At 39.9% G+C, this 18652-nt stretch overlaps 1 protein-coding gene across 2 annotated transcripts in view; it reads right to left on the bottom strand.

The window, feature by feature from the left end:
- Positions 1 to 440: 440 nt before the first annotated feature.
- LOC125905991 (myocyte-specific enhancer factor 2A-like) overlaps positions 441 to 18652 on the bottom strand; it is a 54625-nt gene continuing 36413 nt past the window's right edge. For both annotated transcript variants that reach the window (XM_049604349.1, XM_049604357.1), the window contains 7 exons: positions 11809 to 11943; positions 11259 to 11457; positions 10658 to 10711; positions 8766 to 8938; positions 3484 to 3610; positions 2610 to 2712; positions 441 to 1513 (listed from right to left, as the gene is read on the bottom strand). In XM_049604349.1, the coding sequence (XP_049460306.1) occupies positions 1192 to 1513; positions 2610 to 2712; positions 3484 to 3610; positions 8766 to 8938; positions 10658 to 10711; positions 11259 to 11457; positions 11809 to 11943 (1113 nt within the window). In that variant the 3' untranslated portion in view covers positions 441 to 1191. The remainder of the gene's footprint in view (positions 1514 to 2609; positions 2713 to 3483; positions 3611 to 8765; positions 8939 to 10657; positions 10712 to 11258; positions 11458 to 11808; positions 11944 to 18652) is intronic.

Raw genomic sequence — 18652 nt, 5'->3', positions numbered from 1 at the left:
TTAACACGTTTATGTATTACACATGCATTGTTTTCCTTCATTAGCACCTGACTGTAGCATTAGCACCACCTACTGATTATTTTGATGAACCAAAAAGCACATAAATTTGCAATTTCTTTTGCAGATTTTCTGAAAAATCTGTTAAAATTTGTACTACATTCAAATGGAAACCCAACTATAGATACACTCTGAATGTTGCATGCAGCTCCTCAAAAAATTCTAGACTGCATTAACCTTTCCGTACATATTTTTGGAGAGCAGTTTCCACATAATGCAGCATGGTGTACTTCACAGAACAAATGTATCCAACAGACACTTGATGAGACGGGAAAGGACAATGCCTTGTAAATGTGGCAATCGTCCACAAAAATATTCTTTTGTCAGATCTGGTGGAGGTGTCATATTTCACCCTGGCAGACACAAGAGACAGATCAACAATGTAGAGTTACACCAAAAGTGATATATATTAAAGATAGTATATACAAAACAATAACAACATATTTTGGTAGTACATACAGAACAAGTGTCCATGGCTTTGAGTTTTCAATCTAAATGAAATATTGTATTATTCTGTGCACAATATAAAAACACACACAAACATAAAAACAGCATACTGCTTTGGCTGATATAAATAAGTGTTTTTATAAAGAGGAGTAACAGGGGTGATGTGGAGGGAGTATTGCTTTCATGTTGGACTCGTTGATGTTTCAAACCCTGAGTAGATCAGAAATGAATTGGGTGACAACCAATGGGAGACATCCAGAAGGACTTTCACTGCTTTACTACCAAAGTCATGAAGCCACGAGACTGACAGACAATATTTATCTCTCCTTTTGTGATTCCTCTGTTTGCAGTACTGTGTCCCACTGGATAAGAAAATGACAGATTGTACTGCAATTGGACCCACACTATCAGTCTGTGATGTTTAAATGAGTTATATATTTTAAAAGGACGGCATGTTATGACTTAAGTACCACTGAATACTTTCTGAAAGATACTGACATGATTCTGACACGTCCAGAATTTTCAGACTAATTTTGCTTCTGAAAAATTTGACTACCAAATAAAAACAAAAACAAAGATAACTTAATAAAAATAACAAAACACATCAATTAAAATCCACTTTTCATTTGCATAACAGTGTCCTTCCTGTGTTTGCCCTGGTGCTGTGTCGTCACATGACTGTAGGCTCTATGTCACCCAGCTGTCCATTCGCATTCGTTTGACCGTCGGGCTCTCCCTGCCCTCTGAGCGACTCAGAGGGAGTGTGTGGAAGTCCAACCGCTGCTGCTCCTCCCGGTCGCTGCCACCCTCATGGGAGCTGCAGGAGGAGCTGACGCTGTCTGCGGGAGACCTCCCCATCTCTGCTCTGGTGGATGAGTGAGGATGAGGAGGGGCATGAGCCTGGGTCACGTACCCTGATTGGCTGAGGTGGTCACGGGGTGGGGAGATGGGCTCAGCTTTGATGTTGATGTTGTTGTTGGTGTTGATGGAGAGATTGGAGCTCCCTGACCTTCAGATGGAGACAGAAAAGTAGGAATGTTTAAGGCTGAGATGGTGGAGTGAAGGTGCCACCTAGTGGTGAAACTAACACATCTGTAGACAGGGAAGGCTGGCTGATACTGAAACTTGTCCTGTGGTGGAACATATCTGCATTTACCCAAGTGCTGCACCTTATGCACAAATTTGAGGTACTTGTACTTTGCTTGAGCTTTTTTATTTTATGCTATTTTATTTTGCACTATTTGTACTATTTTTCAACTTCACTACAATTAAGAGACAAATAGTTTACTTTTAACTCCATTTATTTAACAACAACAGTTAAAAGTATGTAGAAATGTAAGGTTTTGCAAATAAAACATGAAATCATCTTATAGAATATTAAATATTTTAATAAATTAAACCTACAGTAACAGTGCATACATCAGTTAAAATTAGTTCCATCTTGACCAACTAAAACAATAAAATGCTTATTAACACATGAATGCATGAGCAAAAATAATCTAATAATGTAATTTATAAGAGTAAAATACTTGCAGGAGGCACTGTTTTGCATTTAGTACATGTCTACTTTAGATACTCTAAGTATATTTAGCTGAGATACATGTGTTTACTTAAAGTAACATTTTAAATTATGGACTTAAATGTGGCACCATGTACCTTTTTTAAAGAAGAGGTAACGTATTTTCCTCCTACAAATGAGAAGCTGAACTCATAAGAGAGCATAGTTTGCTCAAGTCACACTCAGGTTTTCCAGCTACTGCTCACTGGTATGACCAGCAGTGATCTATGGTGACTAACAATATCTAAATTATAGCCATATAAAGATCGGCATTGCTGTATAAAGGACACTCCTGATTCTACAACTCTTATCTACTTGTGCTACTGTTTCACTTTGTTTTATCACTAACCATCATTATCCCATAATTGTCACTTGTGGCCACAGTGGCCACTGCTCAGGAAAAGTTACATTGTACATCTCTTGTATATATTACTACTCTACCTGTTTTTGGAGGTAATTTTAACTTATCATTACTACACTTGGTCAACTACCAAAACTGTGTTAACAAACTGTCTAAAGAGAAAGGTGAACTGTGTGAGTTACTGACCCCAGAGAGCTCAGCTGGTGTTGCTGCCATGCTACCATGGAGCCCAAAGAGGGGCCTGCAGGGGAGCTGAAGCCCGACAGGTCTGCACTGTTCAGGGAGTAATCTGACAAAGAGAGAGACAACATGTAGCATAAATAGGGGTGGGGGAAAAATTGATACAGCATAGTCTTGCGATATTTTTGTGTGGCCATATCGTGTCGTCACACAGTGCCAAATATAGATTTTTTTATTATACAAATTATTAATATTCAAATACAAATTAAACTTTAGGTAGCATACTAGAATATTATAATCAATTGCTTTTTAAGTCCAGACATAATTTGCAGCTGAAATAAAGGTAATAAATCACAATATATCACAATATATTTTACAGCAATACTCAACCACCTGAAACTCTTTGACTTTCACTCATGTTTAGCTTTAGTGTCTTCTGATGGCCCAAAGAGGCTCCTCTACCTCAGGAAGAGTGACACACTGAAGATATATGAATTTTGGCATTTGACAATCATTCTGGATAAAAATCCTCATATTTAAAGATACAGATTATCTTTATATGCATCTATATATCTTTGTGTCAATTGAAAACACAGACATAGCTAATCTAACCCTACCAAAATGCCCAAAGAGCTGCTTTCCATATGTAGCTTAATGTCTGAACCACCTGATCTCACAGCCCTGCAGGGTTCTTTGGGTAACAGGGCAGATATTGTGTGTTATTCTGGTTCTCCTGGTCTACCATTTGAAACTTAACAGCATAAAAATAATAATGTGGCCCAATACATAAAGAAAAATAGCAGTATTTCAATGTCCTCTGGTCCTCAGGGGCTAAGCTACTGACAGCAACACAATTCAAATTCTCATAATCATCAGGTACCGTTGTTGTAGGCAGAAGTGATGCCGGAGTAGACCAGACTCTGGTGAGGCAGACTGGGTGTAGTGATGGAGACCACTGGGGTGGACAGAGGCTGGCTGGACTGATTGCTGCTCAGCCTCTGGTTACTCTGAAAATACAAAAAAAAAAACATATACATAGTCATGAAACTCTAAATTGTCCATAGGTGTGAATGTGAGCGTGAATGGTTGTCTGTCTCTATGTGTCAGCCCTGCGATAGTCTGGCGACCTGTCCAGGGTGTACCCTGCCTCTCGCCCGATGTAGCTGGGATAGGCTCCAGCCCCCCCGCGACCCTCAAGAGGATGAAGCGGATAGAAGATGAATGAATGAATGAGGATACATAGTCATTAAGTTTGTCCATTATAGGGGTGAAAGGGTTGCCTATCAGAATATGCTATATGAAAAGGGTAGTAATAATAATAAGCTTCAGCTTTAACCTTCAGCCATTTGTTTGTTTAATTCCTTATTGTTATCTATTCCCTTTATGTGCATCATTTTTGGAAATTTCAATAAGGACGGGAACAGAAATTACTAATACTACTACTGACTATGCAGTTACACTGTAGGCTGGGCGACACACTGCTGCTTGTGATGCCCCATTTCAACCACATGATGTCAGTATAAACTGATTTTTTCATAGTGTCTTTCAACAGCGACTGAAAGCTATTTTCCTTCAAAAATTTTAAATCTCAAACACTTACTTTGTATTCTAGGCATGATCAAAAATGTACCTGCTGGTGTGTCCACTTTTCATGAATCTGCAACATCTACTTTTTATTTAATAATTAACTACATTTCCTAAAATGCCTCCAACTTCCAGAGAGTGTGTCTGATCTTGCTGGGTGTCAGCGTCCTGCTCAAGAAAACACTGAACAACGCATAAGCCTGTTGATGGATGTTGAACATTTTGCTTAACTAAAAGTCAATCAAACATTCATCAACCTGCCAGTGTCTTTCGTTAAGTGTGTAACCCTGTAAATCCATCTGTGATAGATTAATTACTCTGTATTTCAAACACAGAGAGCCTTGCTTGTAAAACATTTCTTAAAATGCAAATCCTTATATCATCTAAAAACTATCTCATCTCCTAAATTGCTTGACTCAGTTTTGAGCTGATTTGCAACATTGAGTGTTTTGCATTTCGACTGGTAGCAGTCTCATTAAGGAATTGTAATCAGGCCTACTGCTGCAACCTCGGTGCTAATTTACTTGAGTGAGTGTTTTAACAATTAATCAAAGAACCACTAAATACCAGCAGGCAATTCATTCTTAATCAGTCACAGTCTCACATTAAGATAGAAACCAAATTGCTTTGGCACACTTCATGTCTGACTGGTGAAGCTGCTGTAATCAAAACTGGTGGCTGTTTAACTTGACACATTTCTAACAGTCATTAGAAGTTCGGTGTTGTTCCTCTCTGGGCTGTTGCCGTTCCAACCTGATAATGTCAGCAATGACATCACCCCGAATGAAGTCATTCCGAAAGCATACGCGCACGTACACACATACAAACAGTGTTACTGATACATGCCTAAAACTAATGTCCTCAAAAACAGAAAGCCAACCCAGAGCTTCCTTCCTCTTTCCATGTGTTGTCTGTGGTTTCCCTGTCACTATGAGTGACAGATGCCATGGTGGAGAAGTCAAGTTCGAGCTAACACTGTCAATGATGATGATTAACACACGCAGCCTGGGCAGTGAAGAAAAGCAAACCTGCTCAGTTCTTTATGGATGTTGTTTGAAAGAAACACAATGATCTAATAAAATAAATAAAAACTAAAAGATGTGTTTTTGTTTGTTTGTGCAAAGCAATACATAAAGCACACTGTACAAACAAATACAGTACACCCACACACACATATCATAGAGAAGGAAGTGAAAGGCAGTTTGAAAATGATCAGAGGAGTTGCTGTCTGACCGCAACTCAGAGACATGTCATCATCTGCGCAGCTACCACCTTCTTCTGTTGCTTTAAACATGGTGGAAAGATTAGCATGCTGTTGTTTATGGTGTTGTCGCATGTTTCAGCTGCACGCCACTGTCAGCCCATAAAAACTGGTGTTTAACACTCTCACACCACTGAAAAAGACCATGCTCATCTTTAACTGCGCATGATGACAAAGTTATTTGTCATCCAGTGTTCAACAATAATCATCTGAGAAAGAGTCAAATGCTATGAAATGATAAAGATTGACAAATGCATGATCACATTTGACTCAGTGCTGTAGAGGCAGTGTGACTGCCACATGTGGCATGAAAGGGCGTGTATTCATTTACGATTTCTACACTTGAAATATAGTCACACTTTATTTCTAACTCTCACAACTATCCCTAAATGAGTCTTAACAAAAGGCTTCAACAGTAACCTATAAAGCACTTTAAATTTGCAATCCATTTCTGACTGCTGTTAACAGCAGATAGCAGGAGGAATAAGAAATGCTGTCCTTTTACTGATGGATCACTGCAAGATGTGAAAATCCCCTGCATCCCACTGCCAGAGGAGTAAGGGAGCTGTTTGGTCACCATAGTAAAGAAGAAGAAGAAGAAAAAAAACTTTCTGTTTGCTAATCGTTACATCATGTTTGAGCACAGTGTGGGAGGGAAGGGCAACAGTAAGGGAGTTAAGGGCAAATCAATAACTTCAATAACCCAGCACAGCTGCTGAATGTACAAGCTGAAGGAAGAGAGACTGAAGACTCCTTCTACACAGAGCAGAGAGTCACTTCACCAAACCATGACCACGCTGTTAGATTTCATATATCTAATCATTGAAACGTCTTGCACAGTGCACTTTTTGAGGGTTTATTTGTGCCACAATTTGAGATGTGAGTAGAATGCAACAGCATATTATTTCCACATTTTAGTTCTCGAGGTGCTGTGTCTAAACCTGACTTGAACAACAAAGTGGATGAGTTGGCAGCCTATCATCATAAATATCATCACCATCATCTTTTTGTGTGTCCAGCAGCCCAAATTTTATGGTAAATTACTGGAATCGTTTGTCTTTCTCTGAAGTGCATCATTTTACTTTATAAGGTTCTTTAAGATAGAGAAATTCAATCTGGCAAAATCTCATGGATACATGAAACATTCTTATCTCGCTGATAGCAGCATAGGAATGATTGGGCATTGATAACTGAGGCAGCTGTAAACAATTGCTATTTACATGTTCAGCCCCCAATATGTTCTGGGTTCAGACACCTCGCCCTAAGAATTAACATCATGGAGAGGTGTAATACGGCCAAGAAGATAATTTGTGAGCTGTGAGTTGCGTGTCACTGTAGGCTTTTACAAAGCATTATATTTTCTTATAGGCTAGTCTACACTTTTTAAAGTGATGAATCTATAGCTGCAAAAACTTGGATGCCAGTCAGAATATGGGCCAAAAACAATTCTCCTACTCAGCCACATTTGCTGTGCTGCACCGCAAGTACATGAGTTGGGACCTGACGTGAGATTTGATCGCAGCCTCCGCTCACATTCACACTGATAAATGCCAAGCTTAGCGTGGAAATGACCATACACCCAGTTTTCTTTCATATACTTGTTTCCTAAATGAGAGCCGTTGTGTGTAAACAAAAACAGCACACAAACAATACAGATTTTTATAGTCTGTAGCAAAAGCTATTGAGATGGTACCTGAAGTCCTCAAACATATAAAAGATAATACACAAGTGATGTGATTACCAGGTGCAACCTCAAACTTTGCTTTCTTTTAAACGCCAGGGTTATAAAATAGAGGATGTCGTCTGTGCTAATGTGTAGCAGAGTTATCAGTCCAATGTTATGGACAACAGGCTGCTATTTGGTACTGTGAGCAGCATATCAAGTCACATCAGTCATGTAGATTTCTAGGATAAAAAATGTGTTTACCTAATAACAACAAATAAATACTGAAATTAAAAGTAAAAACACAGCTTTCCAGTAGGGACAGAATTGTATATGGACAGAAGAAATGGATAATCACAGTGATTTCTAGAGGAGCTTCCGATCACAACAACGTTTTGATGAACAGGTTCCTAAATTGTTTGGATCCTGTCTTATAACCCCAAAGGCATTGGCTCATGATATACATATTGTCAGTTAGTGGCAGTAAAGTGCAGTAAAAGGGAGCAACATGCCATGATAAAAGATGAGACCAAGACTCTAAGCAGCCAAAATGGGGTCGTTTCATGAGATATAAAATGCATGCATCTGTTTGTGAGGCCTTCAGGATGTACATAATGCATTGGGGGTGAGAAAGATTGGATGTAAACAAAACTGTTAGTTCACAATGAAAAGTGAGACTGCAGACTCTACTGAAAGGCACTATGGATGAGGAGGAGGATTACTGGTTATGGCACTGACAACTCATGCCTTGAAGTCAATTCTTTCTGAAAACAGGCGAGCAATTCTTTGCCAATATTGATGTGAGGAACAGAGAGATCCAGTCCTCTTTAAGAGAACAATGATTTCATTTGCACACTCACCAACCATCTGGTCCAGATGGTGTCGAACCAATTGTTCTGAAAAGTTGCTGACCAACTCTGTGGTAATCTGCATCATTTATTTACCCTGTTCTCGTCTGTGTCCAACATCCCTCAGGCTTAAAAAACATTGTGTTCCATCTTGGTTCCTGATCAACCTCAGACTCAGGTGCTGAAAGGTTTTAAAGGGACAGTTCACCTCAAAATCATAAATATATTATTTTTTTCTCTAACCTGTCGGGCTATTAATCAGCATAGATAGTTTTGGTGTGAGTTGCAGAGTGTTGGAGATATCGGTCGTAGAGATGTCTGCCTTCTTGCAAATATAACGGAAAAAGATGGCACTCGGCTTGTGGTGCTCAAAATGCCAAAAACATATATTCTAAAAAACTCAACAGTAATGTCTCTTTCCAAAAATGACCCACTCACTCAAGATAATCCATAGACTTTGCTGTGAGCCGTTTAATTTAGAAACTATTTTCTTTCTACTGAATTACACCCATCAACCGAATCACTGCGCAGAAGGAACTGTCCCTTTAAGGCAACCCTTTGAAAAGCACAACAATCTAGACATGGTTATAAGCTGGCAGCTGTGAATCTATCGGCTAATTTTCATTACTGCCCCCTAGTGGCCACAAATCAAATACGGCAGTTTTAAGTATGACTGTACTATCAACCAGCCTTAAATAGAGCGATTCTTTAAAACAAGTGCCAAAAAAACAGAGGACATTGTTCATTCCTGTTTATGTTTGTGAGGACTTGTGTTAAGGCCCTAAACAGATACCACACACACTTACCAGTGTTTGCATCATTCCTTTGGACTGAGGGATGACCACTCGGAGGTCTGTCTTGCGGCTTGAAGGGCCCAGGCTGTTCCCAGTTGGTGGAAGAGGAGGAGGAGGAGGAGGAGATTTGGGTGGTATGATCTTTCCCATGCTGCCTCCACCAGGTGAGCCCACAAAACCGTTCACTGAACACAGAAACAAAGAAATGACAAGGACATGTGAGATGTGATGGTGAGTAAATACCACCATTCCCTTAAGAATTGACTGACAGGTTGACTGTCTGCGAAGTATGTTAAGTAGGTGCGACCTTTTCATACAAACATTTTGCTGGGATGTTTTCAGAGCCTCTTACAGTCTTTTCAGTGTAAAGCACAATAAATCTAAATTTAAGAATATTCAAAGCTTTGGATATGTGTTAAAAACACGGGGAGTTTACAGTCCCATGTGCTGGATTAAATCCACCACCAGGCTCTGAATGGAGAATGGGGAAAGTACAGCTATATATTATACAGGAGATAATCATGAATAATTAATCTTTTCTTGCTCTTGACATTACATAATTGCAGTGTTCTTACGAGACATGCCGTTCTGGGAGGGAGAGCACGAAGATGACAGGCAGGATAGTTTGCAAGGAGGACAGTTTGTGATGAGGATTTAAGATCCAACAGTATATGTAATACAGCTGACATAAACCAGTAACAAATGACACTGAGGTGCATCCAGACTCGATGAATAACACAGATGCCTCCACTAGCGCTGAAGCTGAAACCATTCAAATGTTCGGATGTTAAGTAGTCACAGAATGTCCTGCAGTACATCAGCTTGCTCATGTGTTTGGTTGAAACTATGCTAAATGTACAGAGCAGACCCTCTAGATTAGTGGTTTCCAAAGTGGGGATCATGACCAACCTGCAATCACAGTCATCTGAACAGCAGATTGCAAATATTGAGCAAAGTGTGACTCTCTCCCTCCTGGGAGGATATGTATACTGTGGGTGCGGCTCAGTGTGCATTCCTCTTTGTTTACTTAAGCTCACAAAATTTGCAAGGATTTGTTGTGTGTGAAATTTTCTTAATTTGCACAGGGATAATGTAGGAAGTTAGGGACAGAAAAATATATGTGTGCTCAGCCTGCACCCTGAGCTGCTAACGCACAACTGTACATGTGGGTTGAACTCACTGATAAGACATGAACACAACAGGGATTTTTTTTGTGACCTTTTATGTCATTACAGCTATTTTTACGTTTCCTCAAGTTTTAGTTCCTCTATAAATAGAAAAAAAACCCCATTAAAATTAAAATGGTATAGTAAATGCTCACAGGCTTACAAATGTTTTGTCATGATTTTTTTGTTCTGCTAGATGATCTCAGATAAACATTTCGGTAACTGTCAGGCATTCTACTGGGTTGAGAGACGGAGGGTAAGAGAGAGAGGTTATAGCAGGTAAACCCCCTATCAGGGAGGATGCTGGGAACAGAGTGAGGAGAGGTGAGGAGAGGAGAGGAGAGGAGAGGAGAGGAGAGGAGCTTACTTAACTTCCTAGGTGACAATGTTCTGAGGCAACCATAGTAAAAAGGTTAGAGAATAATCATAACTGATAATGAGATATTGTATTAAGACAAATGCTTACGTGTTTAGAACATTTTTCTTTTTGCCACGATAGACAAACTTTCATTGTTCAGTTCAGTAATTTTCCAAAGATAAACTACAAAGCCATAAATGAAATTGTTACACATTCTTGTAGACAATTTTGAAAAAAAGTTGCTGTTAAGTGTTAAATGTTAATTGTTTCCTTTGTCCACATTGAGTTAATTTCACTTATTTCAGTACTTATGACAATTGTACTGCTCGAGGGATCAGTTTTGTCAGGGTGTGTCTGTGTGACGCCTGGGAAATACATACCAACTGGTCCAGACCCATTCTGCATAGCCATATCAGAACTGCCCTGTAGGCCACCTGGGGATAAACACACACACACACACACACACACACACACACACACACACAGATTGTTATTTGAATTATTTTCCACCAGTTTGTTTTCTGTAGCCACTGACATGTGTACAACATATCTGGTTTTGATGGACATCAGAATTTGTTTGCTGGTCTTTCCAAATCGTCATCACCTGTGTCATCTGTAATGTCTTCACACATATAGCATATGCAGTTACAAACAAACAGGGACACATCATAGAGAAAGCAAGACTGCACACTAAATGTAGACATCAGCCCCATTATGACAGGGTTTATTCTCTAGAGGAGGTTGGCAATTTTAAAACCGCATCTGCTGGTCAGTAGTTCTTCCTGTTTCTTTTCTTTTCCTTCTGTGGGAACTTATGCAGTCCTATGTGCCTCCTGTGTTGTTTTCACACAGGACCATCCACACAAAAAGTAAACCTCTAAATTTACATGCACAAATTGTTGTGTTTCCTATCATTGAGTTTCATCAGCTCAGTGTGCACAATGCGTTTAGTTACTCCCCTGGAATATTAAGCACACACACCTGTGTTTCCAGTGCTGGGAGGTCTTTGTGGAGGGTTAACGTTTCTGTGGAGGTGTGTGTGAGGTGAGGAGAGGATCCCACTGTCAGCCAGAGCTGCTGTGGCTGCAGCTAAAGCTTGGGAGGTCGCTCCTCCTCCTCCTGCACCGGGGCTGTATGACATGCTGCCATGCATGAAGTTCTGCTGTGGAAGACCGGTGGGCTGCAGAGGAAGTGACAGAAGACAGAGACATGTCAGCATGAGTTGGATCAATACAAGAGCACAATAGATTAGCAACAATCTGATTTGTCTTTTATTTTGCCTGTCTGTGTTCTATATTTCTGTGTTTTTTTAACCAGGTACCTCACTAAATAGGGTAAGTATATGATCACCAACTAACTGACGCACATTTTGTGCCATGGAAACAAAAACAAAGGGGAAGAGGAATCCCAGTCAAAACCAATAGGATTTAGAGCCAGAAGGGAAGATGCCGATGGGCTGCAGTCTCTTAACAGACTTCTGATATTATCAAACAAGGCTTTGATCTGCATCAGCCACTACAGTTCAGCTTACCATTTTATGACTCTTCATCATGTTGTCAAACTCTTCATTAATCTTCTTGTATTTCTCCTCAGTACTGGGGGTGAGGACGTAGGAGGCGTCAGCGTCAGGACTGTCACAGCCTCTGTGCTCCTTCTTGTTCAGGGCCTGTGTATGAAATACAGACAGGGGAGAGGCATTAGAAATAGTGATTAAAAACACTGGTAAAAAAAAAAACAGTGGAAATTGTACCAACATCAAGAGCTCTCTGGCACAGCTTCCAGTGGCCTGTAGTTGACATTCATTATAAAGCCACATCTCCCCAAGAGACAGTGGTGAGCCGACTACTGAGAGCAGAGAGAACTTCATAAATCACAGCAAACCAGTTTGTTAAAAATGATTTACATATCTTATTTTAATTCTGTATGAATTCATCCTGATGGAGAAGTTCTTTATCACAGACCACAATGTCTAAAGTGCAGTAGAGTTTACAGAAAAAAATGCAGCTTTGACACACATGGGTTCAGTGTTTTTTCTAACACGTTACACAGAAATACAGATAAAAACAAAATAAGCACTTCACAAATTTAAATAGAGTCGAGCTGATCGGTTTAAACTTACAACATATCCAGTATTACTATATAATAACATTTGTCAATGTCACAAGCTGAGGCATTGCAGAACACAGGATGTGCATGGTTCTGGTTGCTCCCTATCTAATAGTGGTTTAAGAGCAGGAAGGACAACCAACCACTAACAAGACTAGAAACCAGATCTGATTCTCGAGAGGCTCGCATAGTATAAAGACACTTCCCAAACCCTGAGGCCATGTTTACATTTTTGCACGTCTGTAAATGACATCCTGCTGAGTTCTTTATTGTGATTCTCAGTACAGTAGGACGGGAAACATAAATTTACCCTGTCGTAAAATGCCTTTAACACATTAATCACTTTGCAGCAGCATTAAACAAAAGTTGTTAGTGTGGTTCATTACATATTATTTATGTTTTGTCTAGAAATATATTTACAAGGACTTCTAAGGCAGGATGTTTTACCAGCTGTTCCCATCTGACTGACTGACAGCTCACAGGCTACAGTCATAAACGTTTGCAAAATAGAGTTAGCAATCTAGAAAACAAAGCACAGTAGTTATACAATTTAAGCCACATAGCAACATGGCTCTAGGAATAACATGACTGTCTGTCAGTTCCTCAGTCAGTCAGTCTGTGAAGTTTGACAGTCCCTGAGCTGCTAATGACTTTAAAGCATTCGTGGTCCACAGAGGACACACCCTAATGTCTTTAGTAATCCCGTCTTTTTATGTAGCGTCACCAGGAGGTCAAACACTTCACTTATTCAGTGACACGTCTCTACACTGAATGGACTGGCAAACACCTTTTTACAGACATTCATGGTTCCCAGATGATGCATCCTATTGACTTTGGTGATCCCCTTACCTTACCTCTAGTGCCACCATGTCGTTGACATTTGTGGTTTCAAGCAAACTGTCTCCACAACTAATGGATGGACTGAGATGAAACATGATTTAGACATTCACGTTCCCCACAAGATAAACTGCATCCCCTAACTTTTTATCTAACATCATCACCAGCTCAAAATGTTGTGATTGGTGCTGATTAGCAAATGTTGGCATGCCAAACACGCTAAATTATTATTAAACTATCATTATACTATTAAACTATTATAAATTATAAACGGTAAAACTGTTGTTGTGAGCATGTTAGCATGCTAACTTTAGTGTTTAGCTCAAAGCACTGCCAACCTTAAGTACAACCTAACAGAGCCGCTAACAAGACTGTAGACTCTTTATGTCTACTCAGTCTTTTCATTGTTAGACGACTATGTGCCTGGTATGAGTGAATTGCCCTTTAGTATAATACATTTGTGGGTTTTACAAGATATACATTTGCAAATTGCTCATAAACAGTCTTGGCTACAAACTAGTGGGTGGGTGGGTGGGGGGGGGGTAGATAAATTCATTAAATGTAGGACCTCTTACTCAGTCTGCTATGAGGAGTGAATTTTCTCTCTAGCTAACTGTACCAGCACAGTATGTAGACTGATTTGCTGGTGTGATGTAGAGTTAAATTTATATATACAAGTTCAAATGGTTAAATGCTTTTAAGCAAGACACTGAACTACTTATTGATTATTCTCTGGGAGCTGCTGATGTGGGGTCAACCATATTCAGTATTTTGTGAATCACAATAATAATGGCCTCCACAAATTCAGTTGGTGTCTACTTTGAAAAATGCATTTATGTTTTGCATGTGCAGTAGCTGAGCCACTGCATTCATGCTTTAGCCGAACATCATGTGCTGATAGAGGATATAATATTCTTCTCTCCGGTGTCTGACAGTTTGTTTGCCTTTATGAGCTTTAAAGCAGCGTGACAGACACAAAGCTGGTCTGAGTAGTGCACATATTAACAGTAGTCTTCCTCTAGAGAGATGCTGCTCCACATCACAGACCTACTCATCTATATTCACAGCAGCCTTTTAAACACTACGGACTGGAGTAAGCAGATATTTTTTATAGCGAGCCTGTAACAACTTTGGGTTTGGTTGGGTGTTTATAGTGGTGTAGGGTGGATAGACAGGGAAATAAAAGGCAAAAAGTTGGCTGTTAATGCATCCCCGAGCATGACCAAAGATGTAGCCATCAAATGAGATTCATTAGCACAAACAAATCTGTGGAGGATCATATTTCTGTCAGCAACACAGCTGAGGCAAATATCCACAGCTCTGCAGACACATAGTGCTGGTAAAGAAAACACTGTTTGAGGAAGGCAGAATCTGATCTCAACATCAGCTAAAGTTAGCATTATATTTAGGTTAGGGTTAGGGTAAAGGAAAAATTAAAAATTAAGTTGTGATGGCATAAACAACTATTCGCAACTGTGCACCCAGCATTATCTTGAGATTTTGAGTTGTGTGCACTGTTTCCAAGTACCATAAACAACTATTACACACACACACACACATTGTGGAACTGAAACAAATGATGTTAATATAGTCAGAAATCTCTCTGCTAATGATACCAAATGTATGTGGAACTTCACACCACAGTGGTTTCGACGAAAGTGAACAGCTAGTCACTTTCTGTCATAACATTTTTACATCACTGGGATCATAAAAGTGTCTTTGCATTGCATCATCATTAACGTATCCACCACTTAATCTGACCCCTGTTGTAACAACACAAAGCACATTACATGCTTCTAAAAGGTGTGAGCTCGTCAGTTTTTGAGCATGGAAGCATGACTTACAGATTTGGGTATTGTGTTAGGCAGTTAATAACATTTGAACTTGCATGAGCAGATTTTTTGGCCACTTGAGGGTAGCACATTAAGCACAACACTGACGTATTATCACTTTTTAAGGTGCTATGACAAACTTGTTAGCAAGCAGGTACCTATTTACACATCCGGCAAATACAATGCAGCATCAGCATTCTTTTGGGGGCTGTGTTACTGTCCACTTGATGAATGTTAGTCCTATTTTTACTCTCCATTTAACTTGGTTTTGTCTCCACCGGCTCCTGAGGGAAATATCTGACTCCTCAGCTGCTAAATGCACCACTATGGTCACAAGCTTCTTGCTTATTTTGTCTGTTTATCTCTTGGTGCTGAGCAGGTAGCGTACAGTGGGGTTTTTAAGAGCTTTTTTGCTGGAAAGACAGGAAATCAGCCTGATGAGAGTGAACCAAAACAGTAACAATGAGCTAAAAGACACCGAATGCTCCATGAAGGCTGATAATTCTCAGTGCGTTCGTCACTACAAGCTACACCTATCACATCACACAAAGTTATGTGACCCATTGTTGATATAAAAATATCAATTACAGCAGCTTTAGCAAAGAGAGGAATGCACAATCATACAGCAAAAGCTTCAAATGAAATACCTGTATTTATATTTTGTGTGGATGTATTTCTGTGTGTGTTTATTTGTGCATGTATTTTCTTTTAAGTATTTCATTTTTTCAAAAGCCTCATAGGGACAGGTGTTGCAAATTCACATTTCATTACAAACACTAAACAAAGTGCATCTGGTTCGTCTGCATAAATGTACAATTCTAATGCCAACATGACGTCCATAACAAATAAACTAAACTAAACAAACTGACATTTTATGATGGCACATTTCAAATATTCAAATTTAAAATGTCTATTGCATCATATGAAAAAAACATATGTAATTCCCACTGTAAATAACCATGAAGCCAAGCAAGGACTTGGCATTGTTGAGGTGGTTTAGAAAGACTGGGTTTAGATAATTAGGTTTAGAAACGGGACGGATGAATTGATGGATGTTAATTTACAGCACCTGGACTTCGGTACAGGAGTCACTGTAAGAGAATCAAATCATACCGGCATCATGCGAGCCTGTGAGATGACATCACTTCTCTGGTATCCTTCATCTCATCTCTGCTCCTCATTACATTACACGTCATAGCGTGAAAAGGACAGACCAACACAGCAGCCAGCTGACTGTCTGTCCACCACATGTCCTCAGCATTCCCAGACACTGGTAGTTATTAGGAGCTTTAAACACACACTCGCAAGTCTATTTTCACCACAGGCCTGAAACTACATTTTAGCAAGTGGTGACCAATTAGAGAAGTCACACGCTCAATTCAATGGCTGGTTATTTCCACACTCCAGTAAACATCAAGCTGGCCAGTTAAAATTGAGACACACGCAGTGTTTGGCTTGGTCAGCTCAGGACAAGCTTTCCCTGAAGCTGGCAGTTTGTTTGGTGGACCCTTTGACAGTTCTGCCATTTTGTCTAATTATGGGATGATACATTGTGTGAGTTTACATATAGCAGTGCCAGCAATTTGTTGACAGGTGGCAAAGGACTGATCCATCAGCAATTTAAAAGAACAGTGTGTAAGATTCAGCCGGATTTAGAGGGGATTTAGTGGCATCTAGCGATTGCAACCAGCTGAAACTTAACCAGGCTAGAATTCCTTCCGTTTTATTGTTCAGGAGATTTTTTATCGAAAGCCGAATTATCCGCAAAGGTCTCTCCCTCCCTAGAGCAAACAAACCTGGTGATTAAAACCACTTAAAACACTTAATAAAGCAGTTTCACGTTGTAAATCAGTGTTTCTCCTACTGTTTGGCATGTCGCAGACTAGCCACTAGCCCACCACCTGCTAATGTGTGCTCACCTTTTTCCTTTCATAACTTAGGATCCAGGCATTCAGGAGTTTTTCTTTTCCCTCAAGGTCTTTTTGAGATATTGCATTCATGAGAATGAGACAGATGCAAGGTCACAGTGACATCTGACTATCAATCAGTTCATTGTAACACTTTCTAACGCTCAGTAATGAAAAAAAATACTTTTTTTACAGTGTGAAAGGACCATGCAAAACACACACTTAAGCTCTATCATCAACAATGATCATACTGTGCATACTTTTCCAGCATCAAATGTCAATGGCAATTCAGCACAGACACAAGAATGTGGTGTTCCAATAAACTAATAAGGTTGTGCTGTTTAATATTCAATACTTATTTCATGTAACGGTTAGTGAGAGCAAAGGCCCGGCTCCTGCTACATTAAAGCACTGCATTATCAAGTACCCGTTCTACCACAACAAGTTTATAGCAGGGAAGTACATAACCTGTACTGAGAAATCACACAAAGTCTGCCGAAGCTGGAATGTGCCTGTGTAAACAAGAGGTGCTGTAGTAAGATTAAATATTCATCCCTTCTTACAGGGGCTAAAATTTATGTCTGTCATGTGAAAATAAACTGAGGCACACGCTCTGCTACAACAGAAACAGATGCAGGAGTGATCACAATGTGGCTGTCTGATTGCAATCATAAAATACCTGCAAGAACATCGTAAATATTACAGTAAGTTGACACAGCTCCAGAGCAAAACACAGTGTTCCAGCAATCATATTCCTCGCATAATGACTCAGCTATCGTAATTAATGATGTGAGGAGAAATAAGCCAAATTACCACAGATGGAAAGTTTTTTTTTTTCCTGCTCAGCATCAGGAGTTTGTTACTCTACAATCTTTCTCTGATTCAGGTGTAAACTCTGCTTGACCTTACAAGCAACCAAAGGGGAGGGAGGAGGACAGCTGTTACCAATCATGTGATCGCTCCAGTTTCTTTTAATGTTTCACACCATTTTCAGGTAGATTAACAGTTTATCTTTAAATACAAGGGCATCCCAGCTCCTTTGACAGAAGTTGTTTCCGTCAGAGGATGGACAGTGGGACAGTGTGAGGGCAAAGATGGACATGGAGTCAACCCAGGAGAGAAGGGTCTGGTAGGATTTGGTCCAAGGCCCACCAGGCTATAAGTGGCTCCACAGACACTGGTTTAAACCACTACATCATGTCTGGGCACTGACGACTATCTTAAAGTGTCTGTTAGAGGATCTGAGAGTGTGTGTCTTCTTATCATCTCAAATGTCAGAGTCGGCTTTAGTGGATCTCTAAAGGCATGTGGATGATTGCCACCATGAGGCATGAGCTGCAACGTTAAGCATCTTAACGTGTGAGGGTGATGTCTTGTTGCTGTTGGCTGCATCAAAGATAAAATAAGGCCTCCCTTTTTCCCTGGAGAGAGTCTTTTCCAGTTGGGTGATTGCCCTATGGGCTAAGAATAGGAAAGGTTGTACATTTTAAAGATGCAATTTGACACATCTGTGGCAGCTCACACACGCTCAAAGACCACTCTGTTTCTACAGATTGTTTTTTTATGAACCATCCTATCATACTCGACCTAAACCAAGTAAACCGCTCTGCTGTGTGCCACAGTGTCAGGTTTCAGTGTATTGTAGTTTTCACTTTCTGTTATGGTTCTCATTTATCTCTGGGCTCTGCAGGCT

The sequence above is a fragment of the Epinephelus fuscoguttatus genome, linkage group LG2 (assembly GCF_011397635.1).
Source record: "Epinephelus fuscoguttatus linkage group LG2, E.fuscoguttatus.final_Chr_v1".
NCBI lineage: Eukaryota > Metazoa > Chordata > Actinopteri > Perciformes > Serranidae > Epinephelus > Epinephelus fuscoguttatus.
Note: the sequence above shows the minus strand (reverse complement) of the source record. Positions and strands in the feature narration are given on the sequence as shown.